The sequence below is a fragment of the Lathamus discolor genome, chromosome Z, assembly GCF_037157495.1.
Source record: "Lathamus discolor isolate bLatDis1 chromosome Z, bLatDis1.hap1, whole genome shotgun sequence".
In the NCBI taxonomy this organism is placed as follows: Eukaryota; Metazoa; Chordata; class Aves; order Psittaciformes; family Psittacidae; genus Lathamus; species Lathamus discolor.
In genome coordinates, this window is record NC_088909.1 from 2,955,349 (window position 1) to 2,976,666 (window position 21,318).

General features: G+C 53.4%; 1 protein-coding gene across 1 annotated transcript; it reads right to left on the reverse strand.

Annotated features, from left to right (window-relative positions):
- Positions 1–1,556: 1,556 nt before the first annotated feature.
- Positions 1,557–16,048, reverse strand: ZNF469 (zinc finger protein 469). The gene has a single exon (XM_065662967.1). The coding sequence runs from the start codon at positions 15,881–15,883 to the stop codon at positions 3,203–3,205; it is 12,681 nt and encodes a 4,226-aa protein (XP_065519039.1). The 5' UTR covers positions 15,884–16,048; the 3' UTR covers positions 1,557–3,202.
- Between the last annotated feature and the right edge of the window lie 5,270 nt (positions 16,049–21,318).

Consider the following 21,318-nt stretch of genomic DNA (forward strand, 5'->3'; position numbering starts at 1 on the left):
CAGGACTCAGCAAACCCAGGGGCTTTAGGGGCTGGATGGGGGGGTCTCCTGCTCAGCAGGCATTGGCACCATGGGAAGGGGATGTGGGTGAGAGTAGGGGGAGATGATGGGGAAAAACCCCACTCTCATTTAGAATGGAAAGGGAAGAATTAGGTATTTCAGCCTTCAAAGCTGCAGGGATGATGTTGGCATCACCCCGGGGAGCAGTATTCAGGAGGGAGTGGTACCCAAGGTGAGCATCACTTGTGGCCTGTGCTGCAATAAGGTGGGTGCTGCTTTAGGATGATGCCCCCACACCCTGCCCAGGGCCTAGGGGACAGGTCCCATCCTCTGCAGCAAACCTGTGGCTCCCATGGGACCTCATTTCCAGTTGCCTGTGTTATGAATTTGGAAGTGCGGGAGAGCTACAATAACATGAAATACTCCTCTGCCTCATGGGTTTGCTGCCCTGGTGAAATATAGTAGAGGGAAAACATAAAAGTCCCATTTCTAGCTCCATAATATTTCCTGCCAAAACAAAGTAAAATGTGCTGCCTTAAATTTTCTGCAAAATTCTTTTGAGGTTATTTTTTTCCCTAAATTAAGCCATACTAATTATTTTCAGGCACTTTATCTCCACTCTGCAACACACCAGGAGGGTGCAGGCGGAAAGCATTTTAAGCCTCCATAAACAAAAGAGTAGTTTGGAAAATAATTCTATCAATTAATCAAATTAATCCTGCAGTTTTAGTTACAAGCCCCAAGTGGCAAGGATTCTAGCCTGCAGTTACGAGCTATCTCTCATTGACAGCGTTTCAATGTTATGATTGCAACAGTAATTAAAGAATATAATATGCCTGGCTTTGTGTCAGCATCCTACCTTCAGACCTCAGTGCTACGCTGGCAAAGGTCAGCTTGAGGACAAATTTGGGATAACCAAACTGGGCCGGTCACCATCACCAGTTGGTGATGGCTAAACTGGGCCATCACCATTATGCTCTGGTGATGACCAAACTGGGCCGTTGCTATCACCGTCACCAGCTGATGATGACCAAACTGGGTCACCATTGTCACCAACTGGTGATGATCAAACTGGGCCTTCACCATCAACAACTGATAAAGACCAAACTGGACCACTGCTATCACCATCACCAATTGATGATTATTAAGCTGGGCCATTACCCTTGCCAACTGGTGATGACCAAACTGAGCCATTACCATCAGCAGTTAGTGGTGAGCAGACTGGGACATCACAATCACATTGGGCTTTTTTTTCCTCCCCCCAGGACAAGAGACTCATGTTATGAGTAGGACTTGGGCAACATGCAGTGGGGAAGAGGAGATGCACAAACATCTCCATCATTGAGAAGCTCCACTGGTTTGCAAATGATTGCAAGGTGATGGCAGCAGCGCCAACATCCCCCTGCACTCATGACACCATGTAGTCGTGCAGAGCACCCAAGTGTCAATTAGCAATATCATCATTTGGTTGGAGATGTGTGCGCAGGAGGAAGGGACTGCAGGGTGTGGGACACAACCAAGGAGAAACATCCCACAAACGTCACTCAGACAGGGAATTTCTGTGAAAATATTGGAATATATTTGAAAAGATTAATCATGTATGATTTTACAGTACCACCCCATATTTTCATCTCATACTTTATTTAACAATATTAAAGAGGCACTTTAAAAGCACACATACAACATCATAAAACGGCGTTTTCCTGCTCTCTCTCTGCTTCTCTGACAAAATATCAAAATAAAAACTTTTGACAGAACACATTGCACCCAAGGTAAATTACCTACAATATTTTTATACAATACAAAGAATTGTAAAGATACATATTAACAGAATAAAGCCTCTTTTTTTTTTTTTTTTTTTCCCTTTTAAATCTAAAACAAAACAAAAAAAAAATCATTGCAGGACAGACGCAAAGTACTCTGACTGTTCATATCACATCAGTGCATTACTTCACCTCCTTGACTTGGGAGTATTTCAATAGTATTTTTAATTATCCTCCATGTCCTCATTTGCACCTGAGATTTCTTTCCGGATTCAAAAGTTCGGTTGTATAACGTGCTCATTCAACATGACGTAACCTCTTCGACACTGCGGAGTACCAGCATACAGGATTCTTTCCCACTCCCCCCCCTCTCCTAAAGTTGGATGTTTTTAAGTGATTTGTTTCTTTTCCTGCTTCGTTTTCTTTTACAGGTAACTGCTACTTCCTAACGGTTCCCTTTTATTTTTCAATCAAGGAAGTCTGTATTCACATTACAAAAGAAGAATAGCACCAGTAACTGCATAGTAAAAAGCGGATACCTATATAGCCACTAACTCAATACAGTAAGATAGTTTTAGAAGTGATACTGTTGAGGGCACTCGGACAGTACCGGTTTGGTGTGGTAAATTGGCACAGTTTTGTCGTTGCACAAAAAAATTAACCCCCATAAAGAAAACACACACACACACACACATACATACCAAAAAAACCCCTAAAAAAAATCAGAGTTTGTCACAAGTGTCAAGGTGCAGTTTGCTCTCCTCCGGTTACATCGTCTACAGTGGTCAAAAGAGTGGCAGCATCCTCTGAAGGGCTCCGACAGCCCCAGAGCTGCCTCGCTATCCTCTTGACGATGTAGAAACAAATTCATAGGGATGGCTGTCGAAATGTAGGACACTCGATTCCTAATTTAATTTTTTAATTGTATCATCTCTTAGGCCAGCTCCCAATTAAATGAATTGTATGGGATTATTTGTGCAAAATCTTCAAGAAAAAAAAATAATAATTTGCTTTCTACAGTGTACTGCACCTTATGAATAAGACGTCTACGGAATGAAGTTCATCTCTTCAAGTACTTTGTACAAAGATAACACAGACACAGACTCAAAAGGGTCTGAGATTTGCAAGTATCCTTATAACCTCAGCACTTCTGCAATAAAGCAATTGCTCTCGACGATTCAGTCTGCCCAAAGCGATTACAATTTCAGTTCATGAAAATCATCAGCAACATCAAAGTTCTAGCATTTGCATGATAAATCAGGTGAATTAAAGTAGATTAGTAGACACAAAGCAAACTATTTCACAGAGGCTGCAGTGCAAGTTCATTTAAGCTAGACAGAGAAATCATGCTACACAAACGAATTTAATGCTTTGATAATTTTTTCCCTTGCAAACCCCATGAAAGCAGCTGAGGGATCACCATAAGTCACTTCCATAAATTATTCTGAAGTATCTCTTCTTAAAGGAATTTTAAAGCTAGTTAATTTTTGCCCAAAGAGTTGGCTTAGCAGGTTGTTCTGGGACTCGGCAGTGCGGTAGCTGGCTGAGCTGGCAGGCTTGGCACCTCGGGGCAAGGAACCACGAGGGGATGGCTCCGGCCCCTTAGCCAACACTTGGTGAAGGCTCTTGCCCAGAATGGCCTTCCTGCGTTTCATATCCCCATTGGCGTGCCGGAGCATCCCCTTCTTCTGGTTATAAGTGTCCAAGACCATCTTCTTCAGCTGGGTGCCCGTTCTGGGCTTAGGTACCAGCTTATTGCAGTGCGTCTCCCTCCTGCCAGGGGAGAGGGCAGAAGCTTCAGCGTTACTCCATCCGGTGCGTTTGAGCTCAGCGGTGCTCTCGCTCCTCCCCGGGCACGGGGTCCGGGTCTTTTTCTTTTTCCCATCTCCTTCCATGTTCTCCCGGGAGCCAGAGCTGCCCCGGTGGCTCAAGGACTTGTGCTCTTTCCTCCTCTTGGCGTGAAGCTTGCCAGTGGCTTTGCTTGGCTCCGTGTGGCTGTGTTTCACGGCGTTGCTGGCGGCCTCACCCCTGCTCTGGTGGCTGGTGGATTTGCTTGAGTTGCCACCTTGGTCCTTGGCATTAGTGCTACTGTCCTTAGCCTCAAGCATGGTTTTCTCCTTCCCCGAGATGGGTTGCTGACCCTCCTCGGTGCTGCTGCCAGGGCTGCCCATGCCAGCAGCATCCTTACTGCTGTGCTGGCTACTTGTGATCTTCTTCTGCAGGACTGAATCTTTGGCAGCCCTGTCCAGTGTGGGTGATGCTGTCTTGTCCTTCGGGGGCAAGGAGTGGTGAGCAGCTTCTGGAGAGGTGGCCTTAGATGGGCCTTCCCAAGCAGAAGAGGCATCGCTGGCACTGGAGTTGCCCCATCTGTGGGTCTCCTTGGCTGGTGGAGACTCTTCCTGCGGGGAAGGAATATCTGAGGCCTTCTCATCAAGCTGGAGAAATGGAACCCCATCCACAGCATCAGTGGCTGCGTTGGGATTTTCCAGGACATCCACTATATATTCATCTTTGTTGCCCGCACTGGTTCTTTTGTGTGCTTTGACATAGTCACGTTTCTCACTCATGGGTGAAGGAGAGAGCTTTTGGTCTGTGGCCTGGTTACAAGCCAGCCCAGCGAGATCAATGGTAAACTCAGGTGAGTCCAAGAAGGGAAGGGATTTCCCATCAAACGCTCCTTTCTCCAGCTCCTCTATTGACAGGGCAGTGATATGGCCAAGCTCTGGGCTGCTCACCGCAGCCTGAGACAAAGATGGAGACAGGCAGTGTGATGGAGGCAGCGTGTCAAACTGGGATTTCTCCATCTCTTCCAGGAGGTCGGAGAAGTCACTCACCAGGTCTTCTGCTTTCATTGAGGGTTGGGGTGCTCCTGGGTCACTGGGTGATGTAGGGAAGGAGTCAGTGCGAGCCTGCAAGCCGGGACTTGCAGCCTCTATCAGCTGAAGGTCACTGGTGTGGTCGAGATGGACCGGCGAGGTGGATGGGAGTGAGCTTCCACGATGAGAAACCTTCCTCTTCTTGCTCGGTGGCATGCCTTCCCGCAGGGAGCCGTCCTCTTTCACCTTCTCCCTCCTCTCCCTGGAGGCAATGCCGGGCCTCATAACCCCTCGGAATTTGAAAGTCTTGTTGCTTCCTGCCAAGTGCTTCTCCATGTGCCGGTCGTACTGCTCTTTCTTGGAAAAGGTGTAGTTGCACATGCTGCAGATGAAGGACTTCTTGATAACGTGCATGACGTCTGCGCACAGCTCACAGGCGTACAGGGTGGTATGCTTGATCTCCTGCTCCTCCACTATGCCGTGCTCCTGGCTGAGGTGGTTTCGAAGCTCTTTGGTCTCCTGGTAGAACATCGGACACTTGTGGCACAAGTAAATCTTCTGTAGACTGTGCACGACCAAGTGCCGCTGGAGCTTGAAGGGCTTGGGGAACTGTTTGCCGCAGTGATGACAGTCCCGGGAAGGATCCTTGCAGTCTGGGTGCATGGGGACAGATTTAGGGGTGCCTTCACTTTTAGCCATGTGCTCTGGAGATGGACTAGCAGATGCTTTAGAGGAGCTGGGTGCGGGTGGCTTCACCTTGGCATTGGTTTCCAAGGGGTCTTTCATTGCCTTGGCCTCTTGCTCGAGGGGCGGCTCTTTGGGGCTCTTGCTCTCCCTGCTAACTGCATGCTTGCTGCTGGGGTCTGCATGCCGGGAGGACCTGCTGGGCTTCCGATACATGATGGTGTTGAGGAAGTGGGTGACAGCATCGTTGTCCTCACCGAAGCAGGCTGGCAGGCCCATCACGGACTTCTGCGCTTGCCCCTTGCGAGCGAACTGAGTGGCGTGCTCCCGGAGATGCTCGTTGTACATCCACACGTCGGAGATCTCCTTCAGGCACATCCCGCAAGCCCACAGACCCGCTTTGTTCTTGGCATGCTTCTCCTTCAGGTGGTCCCTCAGCTGCTCCCGGGAGCTGAATTTGCGCTGGACGCACATATAGCAGGTAGGTGGAGGGGAAGGGTTGTGGGAGAGCTTGTGGAAGTCCAGCTCACCCAGTGTCAGGAACCATTGGAAGCAGACTTTGCATTTGTATTGCTTGTCTTTGGTCTTGATGGTCATCTCACTGCGGTTCTTCCCCAGTTTCCCATCTTCTTGCTTACTTTTGTGCTTGCTGGGCTGGCCTGGCTTTGGCTTGAAACTCACGTCATTGTCCTCCCCAGGGCCGGGAAGATCTTCACAAGAGCCGTAGAAGCACATGTCTCTCATTTTCAGCTTTGCATTCAGCATCTCGATGTCGATGGTATGAAATTCAGGAGAGTCTGAACCTTCGTTAGCCTTGTCATCATAAGGCTCCTCAGCCAGGTCAGGGGGCTTGGAGCTCACTTCTCTGAGTGAGTGCTCATCCTCAAGGTCCATCAGAGGCTCAAACATGTCCTCGGCAGAAAGGCTTTCTCCCTCTTTCTCCAGACTTCCCCAGATGTTCAAGCTGGGGACGTTGTCTTGGCTGTTTTGGCACAAGAAGGTTAGCATGTTGTCTTCCAGGTCAATGTCCTCCTTCCTTTGGTCAGTCTTCCCATGGTCCGACCTTGGCGCAATGCTATTAGATCCACTGGGAGCAGCATCTCCGCTCTTCGCCTTGCTGCTGTGACACATGTTCAGCATTAAAGCATCGTCAACAGAGATGGTTTCATAATCACAAGTGTCCTCCCTGGTGACACAGAAAGAGCTGGTTTCGCTGAGGTCAGAAGGCAGTCGCATGGAGAAGAGGTCAACTGCATCCGATGGCTGGAGGCTTACCTCCGTGGTGGGCTTGGGTTTCTTGCTGCGCTTCCCATACACCCGTGTGCACTTCCTCCGAACAGACTGGTCATCCCGGGGGAACAGCTGGGAGAACGTGGAGTCATCATCAAACAGGCTCTGGAGGTCCGAGACGGCCGCGCTCTCCATGCAATGCTCGTTGCCTGGTGCCATGTCTGCCTTCGCCCATTGCTTTGGCTCTGCAGGAGGAGGGCTGGTCTGCGGCATGGTCTGCAGGGCACCTTGCCCAGGAATTGTTTCTGAATCACACGTCTCCAGCAGCAAACCCTCTTCAGCAGGAGCTGTGGGACCCTGCAGGGCACCACTCTGGTTCCCAGTGCTGCTGCCTACTAAAGCACTGTCTCCTGCCTCAGCACCCATCTCCTCTGTGCCATCAGCACCACGAAGCTGCTCACTGCCAACTTTACCCAATCCCTTTACCACTTGCTTCACAAACCTGCTAACCCATTTCTTGCAAGCCTGTATATCTTCCGCTCCATTTGAATCTTCCACCTCCCCAGGACAGGTTACCATGCCTGTTACTGAATCCTTGCTGGTCATCTCCTTTGAAGACACCATCCTGTTGCCCAGGTCCTCTGCAAGCTCAGATGCACAAGGGGACTGGTTAGCTTTTTGGGACTGCTGTGTTGAGTTGGACCTATTTTGCCCCGCTGTGGTGATGCAGCCACCTGGCTCATGCAAGTCCTCCATGATCCTGGGCAGACTGGAGCTGAGGATAGCAGCAGGAGGACTTGCACTCCTCTCCATCTCACATGGACCATCGGGCTCATTTCTGCTGGGAAACACCTTTGCTTTCCTTCGTCTCACTTTCCTATTCAGCTTCTTTTCAGAATTGCCATGCTCGTCCCCAGGATCTTTGCTTTGGCTCCTTCTGCCCTTTTCTCCCTTCCTGGCTTGCCGTCCCGAGTCCAGCTTCCCAGCCTCTGCCTCGTCTGCTCCTGTTGTCTCTGAGCGCAATCCCTTTGCCTTCATCTCCCTCTGCAGAACACGTGTGCGGTGCAGCTCCTGGGACATCTCAAAGGAGATCACACTGAGGTCGCTGAGCACCCTGCTCACCACTTCTTGCATCTGCGAGCTGGGCTCTTTCTCTAGGTCTGTGCATATTTTGTTGGGGGTCTGTTCAGTGTTGCTGGTTGGCATCTGTGCGCTGTCAGCTTTGTCTTTGATTGAAGACTTCAGGTTCCTCCTGGGCACCTTTGGGGCTGCTTTCGTTGTGTTGTCTGGAGGAACCGAAGTGGACCTGGCAGTCTTGCTGGGCTGTGGCGTGCCACCATTCCTCACCTGGTGCTTGACAGCTTTGTGCCTGGTCAGACCAGGCTTGGACCGGAAAGTGGCTGAACAAATGTCACAGGTCACTGGGACCACATTTGGCTTCTTTTCTTTGTGAAGTTCATTCTGGGGAGGATTTGGAGTACTGTTAGGTACATTGCCCTCTCCTTGGCCCATACTGTTCATCACACAGCTTTCAGCTTCTCCAGCCCCATCACTTATTGGTTTCTCCCCTTCTAAACTCTTTCCTCCACTCTCTGTGGTTTTGGAAGGACCAGGTCTCATCTCTGCTGAAAACTCATGGCCATTTAATTCAGCAGGACCAAGATCTCCAGTCCTTGTAAGATCTCTACTGACAGCTGCTGGCCCTTGCTGAACAACAAACCCATCGGACAAAGCCTGTGGTTCACTTTGACGCTTATTTCCATCATCAGAGCAGCTTCCAAGCTTGTTCTCTTGATTCAGGTTTACCTCTCTTTCTCTGAGCAGCAGAAGATCTACTGTGGGCTGCGTTGGATCATCTTGGCTTTCTGGAGGAATGGAGCTAATGACTGTATCTGTGATGGTGCATGCTTGGTTTTCTTTAAAATGAGAACTTTCTGGTGCCTCTTTACCAACACCCTTTTGGTTGAAAGGTGCAGAGCAGGGAAGAGAGCGGTCCTTCTGGGCACCATTCATCTCCGAGGCAGAGCCCCCCAGACCATCAGAGTGCAGCAGAGCTGCAGGTCTTGCCATGCCTTCTCTTTCAGGTGATCTATAGTTACCCGAAATGCCATCAGGGAGAGGATGGTGACTGTCTTCAACCACCTCTATTGGCATGGTCCCACAGTGATGCAGTGAGGGAGAAAAGGTGGGTGTTCTTTTCCATATCCCTTGCTCTACCGGGCTATCAGTGGGGTGATGGATGTGATGGCTGTTTGCCTCGGAAGGGCACCTCATCATGACGAGTGGACTTGATGTGTTAAGCAGGGATGGGCTGTATTTCCCCTCATCTGAAGGGTGAAGGTTAAAAACGGGGACATCTGCTCCCTCAGCCCCACTACCCTTCAGGCCTTTGGGGTCAGAACAATTGGTCGGCAAGGGCAGGCTGGCCAGAGATTCGCTTGTGTAATGACAGCCACTGAGGGACTTCTTGCCACTTCCTTCTCTAGGAACCTTTGCACTGACTGTGCTGGTTTTTGTCTCTGGCACCAAGCAGAGATCCTGGTGGAGATCATCCTTGGAGGGACCCAGGGGGCTGGTGGGATTTGTGGGAGTGGGAGGCTGTGTCCCCTGCCCTTCCTGGTTCCTTTCCATCCTCTCTACTGCTGCACTGCCCAGTGTGTTTTTCTCAAGCAAGCTACAGTTTAAACGAGATTGCTCATGTTCTTTAAATGCCAAGGTTGCTTTGTTTTTATCTTGCTCCTGTTCTTCCATGAGCTGATCAGCTTTCTTTACTTGCCCTAGCAGTAAGGTCACTGCTGTGTTTTTGAGTGGCGAGAGGTCATTACGCTCTCGGGAAACACCATCTGCACGGATATTAATGTCACCCGGCTCTGTGTGTTCATTTGCTAAGTGCTGCAGCTCTGTTACATTATTTTGCAGCTCTGGCCTTGCAAACGTGGATTGTTTTGCATGGAAAGAACCTATTGAACTGAACGACTCCGGCTCGCACCCACCAGGAAAAATCACGGTGTCTTTTGCTAGGGTAGCAATATTTTCCATGTTGCCTTCAATGGGGACATTCCCTTCCCCTTGGGCAGGACAGGATGTCTGATTTTCCCCTTCCAAAGCACTACTGTTCTCTTTCTGCTCTGGCTGGATGCGGATGGTGGTAGAGGGGTGGCTGGGAGCAAGCAGCATGGGGAAGCACGGCATCAACAGCTCCTCTTCATTGCTCTTCACTGTTCGGGCAACGAAGAGCTGGAGCTGCTGCAGAGGGTTGGCAGCCGTCTCCTGGGATGCCTTCTGGGAGTCACAGTCACTGTCCTTGGGCACACTCAGCATATCTAACAGCAGCACTTTTTGCTTGCTGGCTTTGCCTCTGGGTCCAGGGCCCGGATAGCTGGTGGGGCTCTTTCTCTCCTCTCTTTCTTCCACCAACACAGGCCCACCACCATCCCCTTTGAAGTCCATGGCATTTTGTGCCATTTTGGCTGACTCTGGCCTGCTTAAGGGTCTTTCTTCTGTATCTGGGACCTCTTTGATGCGAGGTGAAAGGGTGGGATCCGAGGCTGGGGCAGGAACCTGCTGAAAGCCAAATCCAGGTTTGTGGTTTGGAAGATGGGCATCAAACTTCCCCAGCTCTGCAGCGTCGGTGAAGCTTTCATTTGCTTTGCCTGGCGCAGGGAAGCTCTTGGCACCACGCTGGCACGGAAGGGTTGGCAGAGGATCTTTGGTTGCTTCTACTGCCTCCAGGGTCTTGGGGAACATGGGGTTGGTGGCAACAGGAGGGTTTTTAGTCACAGGGTCTGTGTAGATGGGAGCCTCTCTTTGGTTTGGCGTGTGTGAACCAGGTAGACCTTTGGAGGAAGATCCATTTTCCATCTTTCCAGGGTCACTTTCCTTGGCAGCTGCAGTTAACTGGAGCTGCTCAGCACTGTCTTTGGAGCAGAAATGGTCCATGGTGAGTGGGGCTGGCACGCACATCCCTGCCTCCAGAGGCCCCAGCTCTACTGGGCAGGGCCAGGGCTCCCTTGGTCTCTCATAGTCCCCATGGGCACTTGTGACAGCCGGCTTCTCACCTCCCAGCCTCTCCCCAACACAGAGGCTTGGTCTGCCCAGTTCATGTGCCAAAACCAGTCCTTTCTCATGGCCTGCCCCTTGCTCAGCCGGCAGTGGGAACCGCTCAGCTGCCGGTACCCGCAGATGGGCAGCAACGTGGTGCTCGTGTTTCTGGAGGGCAACGGGTGCCTCATGGTCCATCTTGCTGGTTTGCAATTGACTCTCCAGCTCTGTGACTAAGCGCTTGATCTCCAGCTCATCGTCTGACATGTTGTTCATAAAAGTCACGTTATAATCCGTTATCCTGTCCGGCAGCGGCAGGGAGAGCTGGCCGGTGGGGACAGGTCCTTCCTCAGGGAACTTCTTGGCTAGTGGCTTCTCCACTGAAAGGTCGTGGAACTGAGTCATGTCTTCTGGCAGCATCGGAGCCACCTCCTCCATGAGGGACCAGTCTTTCTCTGGCATGAACGGTGGATACGGTTGATCGAATGGCAGCGGCTTGCTGGGGGTATTGCCAGGACAGGTAAATGCGGTCACGAAACCATCCTTGCTTGCAGAAACACCTTCATACAGCGGTGGATCGAACTCAGTGACAGGAAGCTCTCCAAATATTGAAGAGGAATCGAAGCTGAGAGGGGAGGAGACCTTGACCTGTGACGTTTCTGTGGTGTAAGGGGAGATGCTGGCGTGCTTCTGCTCTAAGGAGCTGGTGTTGATGTCATCTCGGCATAGGTACATGTCTTCCATGTGCGAGGAGCCCAGGGCTGGGGGCTTTGAGAAGAGGTTGCCATCATAGTGCTCAGGAAGGCCTTTGGGATCGAAAAAGGTGTTGTCACTGCTGACATATGGATTGGGCACCTTGGCAGTGAGCAATATCCCCACTGCATCCATCCCGTATGTGGCAACTGGTGCAGAATAGTCCTTCTGACCTTCACTGAGCCCGTGTGCCTTCAAGATGCTCATTTCTGAGTAGGCAGCACTCACATTGCTAGGACTAGCTTCGTTACCACTGTGGGATGGAGCAACTAGCTCTTCTGCGTGGTACTTCAATCCATCACTCGCGAAAGGGCCAAACTGATGGCTCTGGTTGACCATGGTAAGCTCAGGTGAGTCCTGAGCCTCCAGGGTGGGTTCTCCTGCCTTACCCATGGGCTTTGCTGCTTCTTTGCCTTCTTCTGCCCCCTCCTTATTGCAGAGTCCAATGGGGCTCTTGCCCGAGGTGGCCGTGCTGGGCCTTTCCTGGGGCTGTGCTAACGGCTTCTCACTTGCACAGTCCATTGCAACAACGGCCAGTTCAGCACTGGGACATGTCCTGGAGCCCGATGGCAAAGGTTTGGCTGAACCAAAACGCCTGCTCCCCCTGGGAAAGTCTTCTTTGCTTTTCTTGCTCTTCTTTGGGCTCCTGTCCCTGGGAGGGCTGAGCGGGGTCCTTGGCGTGCATGCCGGGCTGCCCAAGCTCCTTCTCCTCTGTGTGCCTCCCGTCTCGCCGCCTGAGCCAGGCCCGTCAGCATGGGATGGGCTGGCTCCCATCTCACTGGGCACGCTACCGCTGTGCTTGCTGCCAGTAGATGACTGGCTGCTCTGTCTTGGGCCCCTGGTGGCACGATCCTCTTCCTCAGCCTCCTCCTGACTTGTGACCCCACCGTGCTCCTCTGCCTCCCTTTTCTGACTGTCCTTCTTCCGGCTGTAGCTCCAGGTGGGGTCTTTCTCTTTGACCCTCTCCCCTCTTCCAGGACGTTTCTTGGTAAAGCTGTATTTGGTTTTCCCAGTGAATCCCGTGCCGTGCTTCTTCCTCCCCCGGAGCTTGCTGCACTCAGCCCCATCATCCTCCGAGTCGGAGACATAGTCGTACTCCCGAAACCTGCCCTCTTTGGTGGCTGGCGTCAGCCTCTCGGTGGCCTGGGGGCACTGCGCCTGCTTGCTGCTCTTCACCTGCAGCTTGTGGAGCTTGTTCTTCTGCTGCACTATCTTGTGAATGAGCTCCTTGCTCCACGTCCCACTTCGGGGCTTCCGCTTCTTCAGGTCCTTCATGGAGAACCGGGGTGGCTTGGAGCTCTTGGTGCCAGTGCCTGGCCCCACCTCACTCTTTGCTGAAGGCTCCTGGCTGAGCTTCCTGGGATGTTTCTGGCTGGAGGCAGACTTGGAGGAGGTGGTGGCTGGTGGGATGCTGTTCTTCCTGCCTGCCCGCAGCCTGGCCGTCCTCTCTGCTCCTGCTACTCCAGGATCTGGCTCCTGGGTTGCCAGCCTCTGCGCTGCCCTCCCCTTGTGAAGATGCTGCTTTCCTGCCCCTCTCTTTGACTGATCCCCACCATCTTCATAAAAATAGACAGCCTTGGGCTGGTCCCCTGCCTTCTCCTCCACTGCTGCCTGCTTTGATTTGCTCTCCGAGGCCAGAGCTTCTTTTGCCTTGTGGGACAACCCACCGCCAGCCGTCTTCATGCCCGTCAGCTCCTCATCAGCAAACACATCTATGAAGCTGCTGTCAATCTCTGGGTTATCTGACTGGTAGCCCAGGCCATTGAGGGCTTCAGTGATCAGGCTGTCCAGCTTGGCATCATCAATGTCCAGGTCTGAGGCAGTGAGTGGCAAGGAGCTGTTGGCAAGGCCATTGAAAAGGCCACCCTTCAGAGCATCTTCCTTGCCCTCGCTTTTGCTATCCCCATCTAGCAAGAAGTCATCGCTCTTGTTTAATACCAACAAATGTGCCTGGGTGTCCGGAGAGAGCCCCAGGCTGGGGGGCTTGGGAGGTTCTGGAAGGAGCGCTTTCCGCCCCTCAGCTGCCAGGGAAGCATCCTTGCCCTCTCCCTGTGGATTGGGATGGGAGGTGCAGAACTGGCGGTGCTGCAGGAAGGAGGAGAGGTTGCTGTAGTTCTGGTCGCACTGCTTACAGGTCAGGAGCACGTCCAGCTGGTCCAGGCTAGCACTGCTGAGTGAACTGGCCAGCAAGTGATGGGAGGAGTACGGTGGAGGAGGCTGCTCCCCATCCAGCCCATCCGAGCATCCCTTGGCCACCTCCATGCTGGGTTTATGGAACGGGCTCGCTGGTGCGCATTTCAGGAGGTTGCTGTCTTTGAGAGCATCGGGAGGGAAGTGGAAGGACTTGATGGAGTCTTGGGGGTGGTAATGAAGTGAGCTGGTGCTCAGGACGTCGGAGGGCTGGAAGGTTTTGTTGCTGTCCTTGGGATGGCAGGGGTGCTGGAAGAAGGGAGAAGGGGTCAGCGCTCCAGACATTTGGCTGTCTTCAAAGCTGGGGTTGAGCGGGCTGCTGGACATAGGTGAGAGCGATGAGCATGTGCTGCCACAGGTAGGGTTGGGGACAGGGGATGGCAGAGGGGACTCGCAAGGGGAGGCAGCCACCAAGGCTGATGGTGGTAGGACCAGTGCTGAGCCCGATGAGCTCCTTGATGGAGGAGGACCTGCTTGACCCATGCTGTAGAAGAGGGCTTTGCTTCTCGAGTCACAGGCAGGAGACCCTGGCTCCTTCCCACTCTCAAAAGCGAAAGTGCCTGTTGAGTTGGGGTCTCCCCTCTGGACCCCGAGGTTCTCTCCCGACAAGAGCTTTTTGCTGTGATACCCTGGAGAGTTATTTACAAGGGGCCCTTTCTGGGCTTTCCCATTCCCCTGCCACTCTGTCGTGCCCACAGGGAAGGGGAGCTTCTGGCTGGTGATCTGTCTCGACAGCTCTAGCCTGTTTTGACCAGGCATTGCAGAAGTGAGGTGTATTTGCTGCCAAGGCATCCTGGCATTTTTCTGCCTGTGCTGCCTCTGCTCGGGGCCAGACTGGCACTCGAATGAGAACTGGTTTCCAACAGGGTTTGAATAAGGTGCTGAGTTCTGGTCCATGGGAGAAAACGCCTTAGCGGCACCTTCCCAAGCTTGCACAAGCCTGGGGTGGGTGGGTGCCGTAGTGGGAATGCTTGTCTCGAAAGGCACGGATCCTGCGCTGGCGCTGCCCGCGGGGGAACTGCAATAGGCTTTGCTCTGAAAGTGCACTTGGGAGAGAGGGCTTGGTGGCATGTTCCTTCTCAGAGGGCTGCTCTGGACCAGCACCCGCGGGCTGGGGACACTGTCTTTCGCTGAGGCTTGCCTTTTACCGACTGGCTTTGGCATACTAGGCGAGTGTAAACTAGACGGAAAAACAGCTTGGTTTTCTTGGAAAGTGCTTGGGTTTTGGTCGATAGCACCAGATGACGAGAGAGCACCATTGGAGTCGGTGGGATGCTCGCTCCTGCCCTTGCAGCATGGCAGTGAGCCATGGTGCGGGGCTGGCGGTGGCGGTGGGTGCAGGAATGGTGTTGGTGGTGTGGGCAAACCATACAGCCTGCCCTCGGGGGACACGTTCTCATAGGAACCGCCGCTCAGCACCTCCTCTTGCCACTCTCTGGAAGAGGAGTGGAAGGCAAAGGCACTGTGAGGCAGTTGGCTGGTGGCGAGCCCCACATCCAGGTACTCCTGGCTCCCCACATCGCTGCGGTACGGCTCCTTCCCCGCATCATGCAGCAGCTGGAAGGGATATTGGCATGGCAAGGTCCCCAGGGCTTGGGCACCAGCTTTGCTGCCCTCGGGGAAAGAGCTGGGCTTCTGCACCGAGATCCCATAGCTAGCACCGGCGAAGCTCTTCTCCAGGGGTGGCCAGGAGTCAGCCCTGTTCGCCTGAAACTCTAGGTAATGTAGCTGCCCATTGGTGCCGGGGCTCTTGAGGGGGATGCCGGCGGCAGGGGGCTGCCCTTTGGGGCCATGGGAGGGAGCTGTCTGTGAGGTATAGTTGGTGGAGGTACGGCCGGCACTGGCATCAGAGAAACAGCGGCCGAAGCTGAGTTCATCTTGCTGGAGCTCAGCCTCGCGCTGGGGGATGCTGGGCACGTGGAAGCGGTAGCTGCCAGCCACAGGGCCATGATTTGCCTCTGGCTCCTTTGGGGGGGTCACCTTCTGCTGGGGGTAGGCGATACCAATGGTGGGGTTCGGCCGGGTACCGGCGATGCTGAGCCGGTAGAGCTGATGGTGGCCCCGCTCGCCCTTCCCAGAGCGCCGGCTGCGCTCCCGGGATCGCCCCTTCCCCGGGGGGGACTGGGGGCTGCCCTTGTCCTCTCCCCACGCGCCGTCATTGCCAAACTTGGGTTTGCGGTGGAGCGATTTGAAGTCGATCTTCCCGGCCTGCTGCGGCCGGATCACGGCTTCCCGCTGGCTGTGGGGCTCCTTGTCCTTAGGGGTGGGAAAAGGGGACGTGCCCTCCCCACCTAGCGCCCTCCCATCCTTCTCCCCACAGCCTTCAAAGCCAAAGTCCTTGTCGGGGTCTTTGGGGCCGACCTCAATGTCGCCGATGGTGTAAGCATGCTGGGTCTCTCCAGTCATGATACCAAGGGACGGGGAAAGGCTAAAAGTCCCCGTTTTCCCGTCTTGCTGCGAGCTGCTGTCCCTCTGTCATGGGCATGGTCCTCCACTGATGGGCACTGGGGCGGTGAGAGGGGCAGCGGGTCCCCAGGGCCGGGGTGGCGCGGGGTCCCAAACACTGGTGGGGCTCTGCTGCATTGTTTCCGACCTGGAGAGGGTATAAGAGAGAAAGGGTGTCCATCAACAGGGGAAAGGGGCAGTGGTGAGAAGGGAGAGAGATTTTGGCCCTTTCTTTCGTGCTATGTGGTAGGGATGGAGGAAGATGCAGCACAAGCGCCCTAAGCAGCCCCTGGGTGATGCCCTCCAGCTTTTGGCTCTTCAAAGGATGCTCGGAGCATTTCACCTTTGGCAAAAGCTGCTGAGGGAGGCATTTTGGGCACTTTTTTCCTCCCTGAGAAGCTATTTCTGGGTTACTTCTTAGCAACATAAGCAGAAAAAGATGACAGAACAGCTCCACCTAAGGATTAGCGGGAAGGGATGTCGGGCCAAGCTGGGAGAGGCATCCTGGGAAGGGCTCTCTGTCCCCATGTCCCCAGATCCCCTCTCTTGCAGCCAAAGGGATGATGAGGTTCGGCTGTGCAGTGAAAGCCTTTTGCTCTAGCACAGTTCTCCTCTGTGCATCACTCTCTGCCTCTTCACCCAGCCGTTGCTCTAAACCCCCTGGAAGAAAGGGCTTGAGCTTCTGCTGCCTCTGCCTTAACTTTAACACCACTTGCAAATTGCCCTCGGAGTTTTAGACACTGTTAAGTAGGTGAAAGCATAAAAACAGAGCCCTGAATTTACCAGCTGCTTTTACTGCACAGAGCCTCAGGGCACAAGTCGAGTGCGGCCTTTTAAAAAGTACCACCTCAGACACAGGTTATATTTAAAAGAAGAATAAACCCCTGTTTTAGAGCTTCTTTTAAAAAGTCTATTGGAAACAGAAAGGGTTTCTTTCCCCTCCCTCCCTAGAAACGCTCCTTCACTGTCTGCTGCAGGGAGCAATGGCATGGTACTGCTGGGAGCTGGGGAGGGAGTGACCTGGCTGCAAAGAAGCATGAAATTCAGCTTATTAGTGTTCTCCTGGGTGTAATTCTTACAGCTCCAGCCCCATTCGGGGTCACCACGCGCTGCACAGCCTCGCCAACCCTGCCCAGCAGCGAGCTGAGAAGGAAATGAGTATTTCTGCAAGAAAAAGGGAGTGACCTGAGTCTATTCGGGGTCTCTGCAGTGTGCACGGCTCATCTGTGTTGAAGCATCTGACGCTTTGCCTGTGCACGGCAGCCAGGGCGAGCACCCAGCACTGCGTGATGCTGCTACAGCACAAGTGCACTGACAGTGCTGTGTATATACAGAGACAGCAGTGGTACGGCTGCATCCCAGTGCTCCTTGTACAAAGATGCTGCAGGACCTTGCATGGAGGGGAGGTCTATGCAGTGGGGATTGCCCATGGGGGCTCCATGGGGTGCTCTCTCTGATTTGAGCTGCCTGATGCTGCTACAGCACAAGTACATTGGCAGTACTGTGTATATACAGAGACAGCAGAGGTACGGCTGCATCCCACCTCTCCTCCTACAAAGGTGCTGCAGGACCTTGTAGGGAAGTGTGCTCCACGTAGTGGGGAAAACCCAAGGGGACTCCCTTCGGTCACCTCTCTGAATTGAGCTGCCAGGCTCGGATTCCTCCCACCTTCTCACTCACTAAGTGAAATGAATCCTAGGCTGATATCGTGCTCGGTCTCCACGTGCCGGGCAAAGCTCAGATACGGTTTGCTTGCAAAACAGTGCGGTACTTATGCCTCCTCCAGACACAACAGCAAAGCCTGTTTGCTGCTGTTTAAATTTGCGAAGGCGCCTCGCCAAGATAAAATACCCAAGGCCAGCGCTTACTACATTATCACAGTCCTGCTCTTTCAGACACATAAAGGAGCCCCTTTTTTTTCTCTCTTGAAGGAAATGGTCGCTTGTGTATCTATAGAGCTCCAGGATTTGCCTGGCAAGGGCTGGCGTTTGCTGGTGCATTAGAACTGAGTGCCAGGAGAAATAAACAGCCTGTGCTGGCAGGGTGATGGAGATGGGGAAAGCAGAGCCAGTGGCACGCAGGACTGTCCTGCTGATGTAGGAGAGCTATGTGCCATGTCAGATGCCCACGGATGGTGGCAGAGCCTGGGCAGGACATGGCCATGAATTTATCCCTGCAAATGATAGACGGAACACAGAGATAAAGGCAAGGTGTAAATTAGGGTTTAAATCCCCCAAATGCTGATGCTTGTCCCCACACTGGGGTTTGGGGATCCCTCACCTCTACATGGGGTCCCTGCTGGTGCCTGAAGCCATGGGGTGGGATGGCACAGCAGCCCTGGGAGCAGCACAGAGCAGAACACTGGGGCCTGTCAGCAAGGCTGAGCCCGTGCTGCTCCCGATGGGGCGATTGATAAAGAGGGCTGGGTGTGTTGATTTAAAGCGATATTCCCCAGGGAGCTGCCTTCATCCATCACCGGAGGGCTTACGGATCCAAACACGGTCTTTGCCCCCTTGTGGGATGGGAAACCCAGAATAAAATGAAAATAGGGACCATTAAATCTCTCAGCTTGCTCCTTAGCCTGCGCCCAGGACCAGGCTCCTCTTTGGGTTACCCCTGGAACCATTTCTTGTGCATTTATGTTTCAGCTCCTGGAAGAGTTTCTGGGCCCCTCTGTTCAAGAAGGACAGGGAATTGCTTGAAGGAGTCCAGCGCAGAGCCACAAAGATGATTAAGGGAGTGGAACATCTCCCTTATGAGGAGAGGCTGAGGGAGCTGGGTCTCTTTAGCTTGGAGAAGAGGAGACTGAGGGGTGACCTCATCAATGTTTACAAATATGTAAAGGGTAGGTGTCAGGATGATGGAGCTAGGCTTTTTTCAGTGATATCCAGTGATAGGACAAGGGGCAATGGGTGTAAACTGGAGCATAGGAAGTTCCACGTTAACATCAGGAAGAACTTCTTTACTGTAAGAGTGACAGAGCACTGGAACAGGTTGCCCAGGGGGGTTGTGGAGTCTCCTACACTGGAGATATTCAAGGCCCGCCTGGACAAGTTCCTGTGTGATGTACTGTAGGTTACCCTGCTCTTGCAGGGGGGTTGGACTAGATGATCTTTTTAGGTCCCTTCCAACCCTTGGGATTCTGTGTGATTCTGTGATTCTGTGAAAAGAATTGGATGGGGGCAAAGAAAGGTTATGCTTTATAAAGCATGCTATATTTATTACCAAGCTGCCTGGCTGCAGGGAGAGAGATCCCTACCTGTAATTGTGTGCCCTGCCCTTTGCTCATCCTTTTGCTCATCCCTGGAGCATCCTCCTGCGCTGGAATCAACCATGTTGGAAAAGACCTTTAAGATCATCAAGCCCAACCGTTCCCCAGCACTGCCAAGTGCAGCACTAACCCATGTCACTGAGGGCCTCGTCTACATGGTTTTGAGCACTTCCAGGGATGGTGACTGCCACCGACACCATCCCTGCAGTGGTTTGGGGACACAGGGACAAGCTAAGCAGTGATGGCAGGAGCCTGGCAAGGCGGAGCCCAGCCTGCTGCTTGCAGGGCAGGTCCCATCCTGCCAGAGCCCCAACATGCCAGACGGGTTGTGATTCACCGCCCTGGCTCTCTGTCACCCATAGCCAAGTGTCTCAGCTTCCGACACCTCGAGAGCTGATGGTGTCCCTCTGCTGTGCCCACTGAGCACCTTAGTGATTCCCAGTTCCCTTAGTATGCATTCCTGCAGGGCTGTGCCAGCACGCATGTCCTGGTTGACTGCATCACCCCCAGCCTTGGTAGTGTTTGCTTCCCAAGAGAGAAGAGCTGCGAATCCCACCAGCAGGATGCTGAAGCTTTGCATCTCAACTGGGACACCACACTGGGACCACACCATAGTGATTGCGGGGACCATCCTGCCCGCACCATGGGCAAGGCAGCAGCAGGAGAAGCAAAGGGCAAAACCCTGCTCTGATCGAAACAGCAGCGAGGGACAAAACCGGTTGTGCGAACAGCAAAATACACCCAAAACCGAGCAAGAAACCCCCACCAGATAAAACAAAGGAGGAAGAGGGCTGAAACAGCAGCTCTGCCTGTGGAAAGGCAGGTTCAGCTCCACCGCCCAGATCCGACGCTCATCCAGCATCATTGTGCGTGGACGGAAGAACTCCTTCTCTGTGGGAGAAGACGCAAGGTACAGCTTGGCCCTTGCTGGGGGATGCAGGAAAGCCGGGTTTAGTGCTCAGCTCAGCCTCTCCCTTGCATGACCTTGGGTAAAAGTCAGTTAATCACGGTGACTCAGCCTCCATCTGTAAATCAGCCCCGATAATGCTTCCCCTCGCCTATCTGCTCTTTGGATCGTCTGTTGAGATTAGCAAGGCAGGGACTGTTCTTGCTATTTGTATATACAGTGCCCGGTGCAGCAAAGCCCTGATAGGGCTGGAGACACGTAGGTCTGGGTGAAAGGAGCTCCAGTCATGGGGAGGGGCTGGGGGGGGGGGGAGTCGGTGATGCTGCTCCAGTGGGGCTTGGCATGGGCAAGCTCCTGCAAGGTGAATAAACCATTCTAGGATCATCTCTCCCCCTTGTGACCTGGCCCTGTCTCAAAGCCCAGCACCTCTTTAAACATCCTGCCTCTTGCTGCTGGGCTGCTATGGGGCCAGGAAAGCAGATGGGGAGGACCCTGAGCATCCCTGCATCCGGGGCTCGAGAGGGCTGGGGACATCCCCCGGCTGGAGCATACTATGGGATGAGGAGTGGAGTGTCTGGTTCCCAAAATAGCATCTGACCCTGTTCCGTCAGCTGGCCCGTCCCTTGGCACCCTGCGCCGCTCAGCTACTGCCGGGACTCACTTTCACCTCCCATGAAATATGAATTTCTTGGCTGCAAAGGAAAGAGAAAACTATGTCAGGAATCTGTGGCTTGGCTGCCGGCGCCGCGGTGCACGGGGAGAGCTCAGACGCCAAAAGGAGGGGTTTCCACCCCAAAAAACACCCCATCATGGCCACCCCCAGTTGGGTCCATCTGGGTGGGTGGGTTTGGCTGGGCATAGGGTGCTGTGGGAGTGAGGAAAGTGAAGCATGGATGGAGGTGGGGTCCTGCCCCCCCCTCCCCTGCATCCCAGCTCCATCCCCTGCATCTCAGCCACTACCTCCACTCACTGGAGCCCCATTGGGGTCCTGCAGACCCCAATGCCTTGCAGGGGCTTATTGTAACCACAGTCAGGATACGGCCCTCAGAGGCAGGAAACGGCCTCGCCGGTGTGAGGAGGAGGAGACTGAGGATGGCCAAAGCCCAAACCACAGTCTGGGCATGCTTCAGGCACCAGCCAGCCTCAGGCAGGTGCTGAGAGCAGCTGAGGGCAGCTTCCAGCCTGGTTCGATCCTGCACCCTGCACCCAGCAATGAGC

Excerpts from the sequence above, each read along its gene's own strand:
- ZNF469 (XM_065662967.1), bottom strand. The coding sequence starts at position 15,883 with ATGACTGGAGAGACCCAGCATGCTTACACCATCGGCGACATTGAGGTC.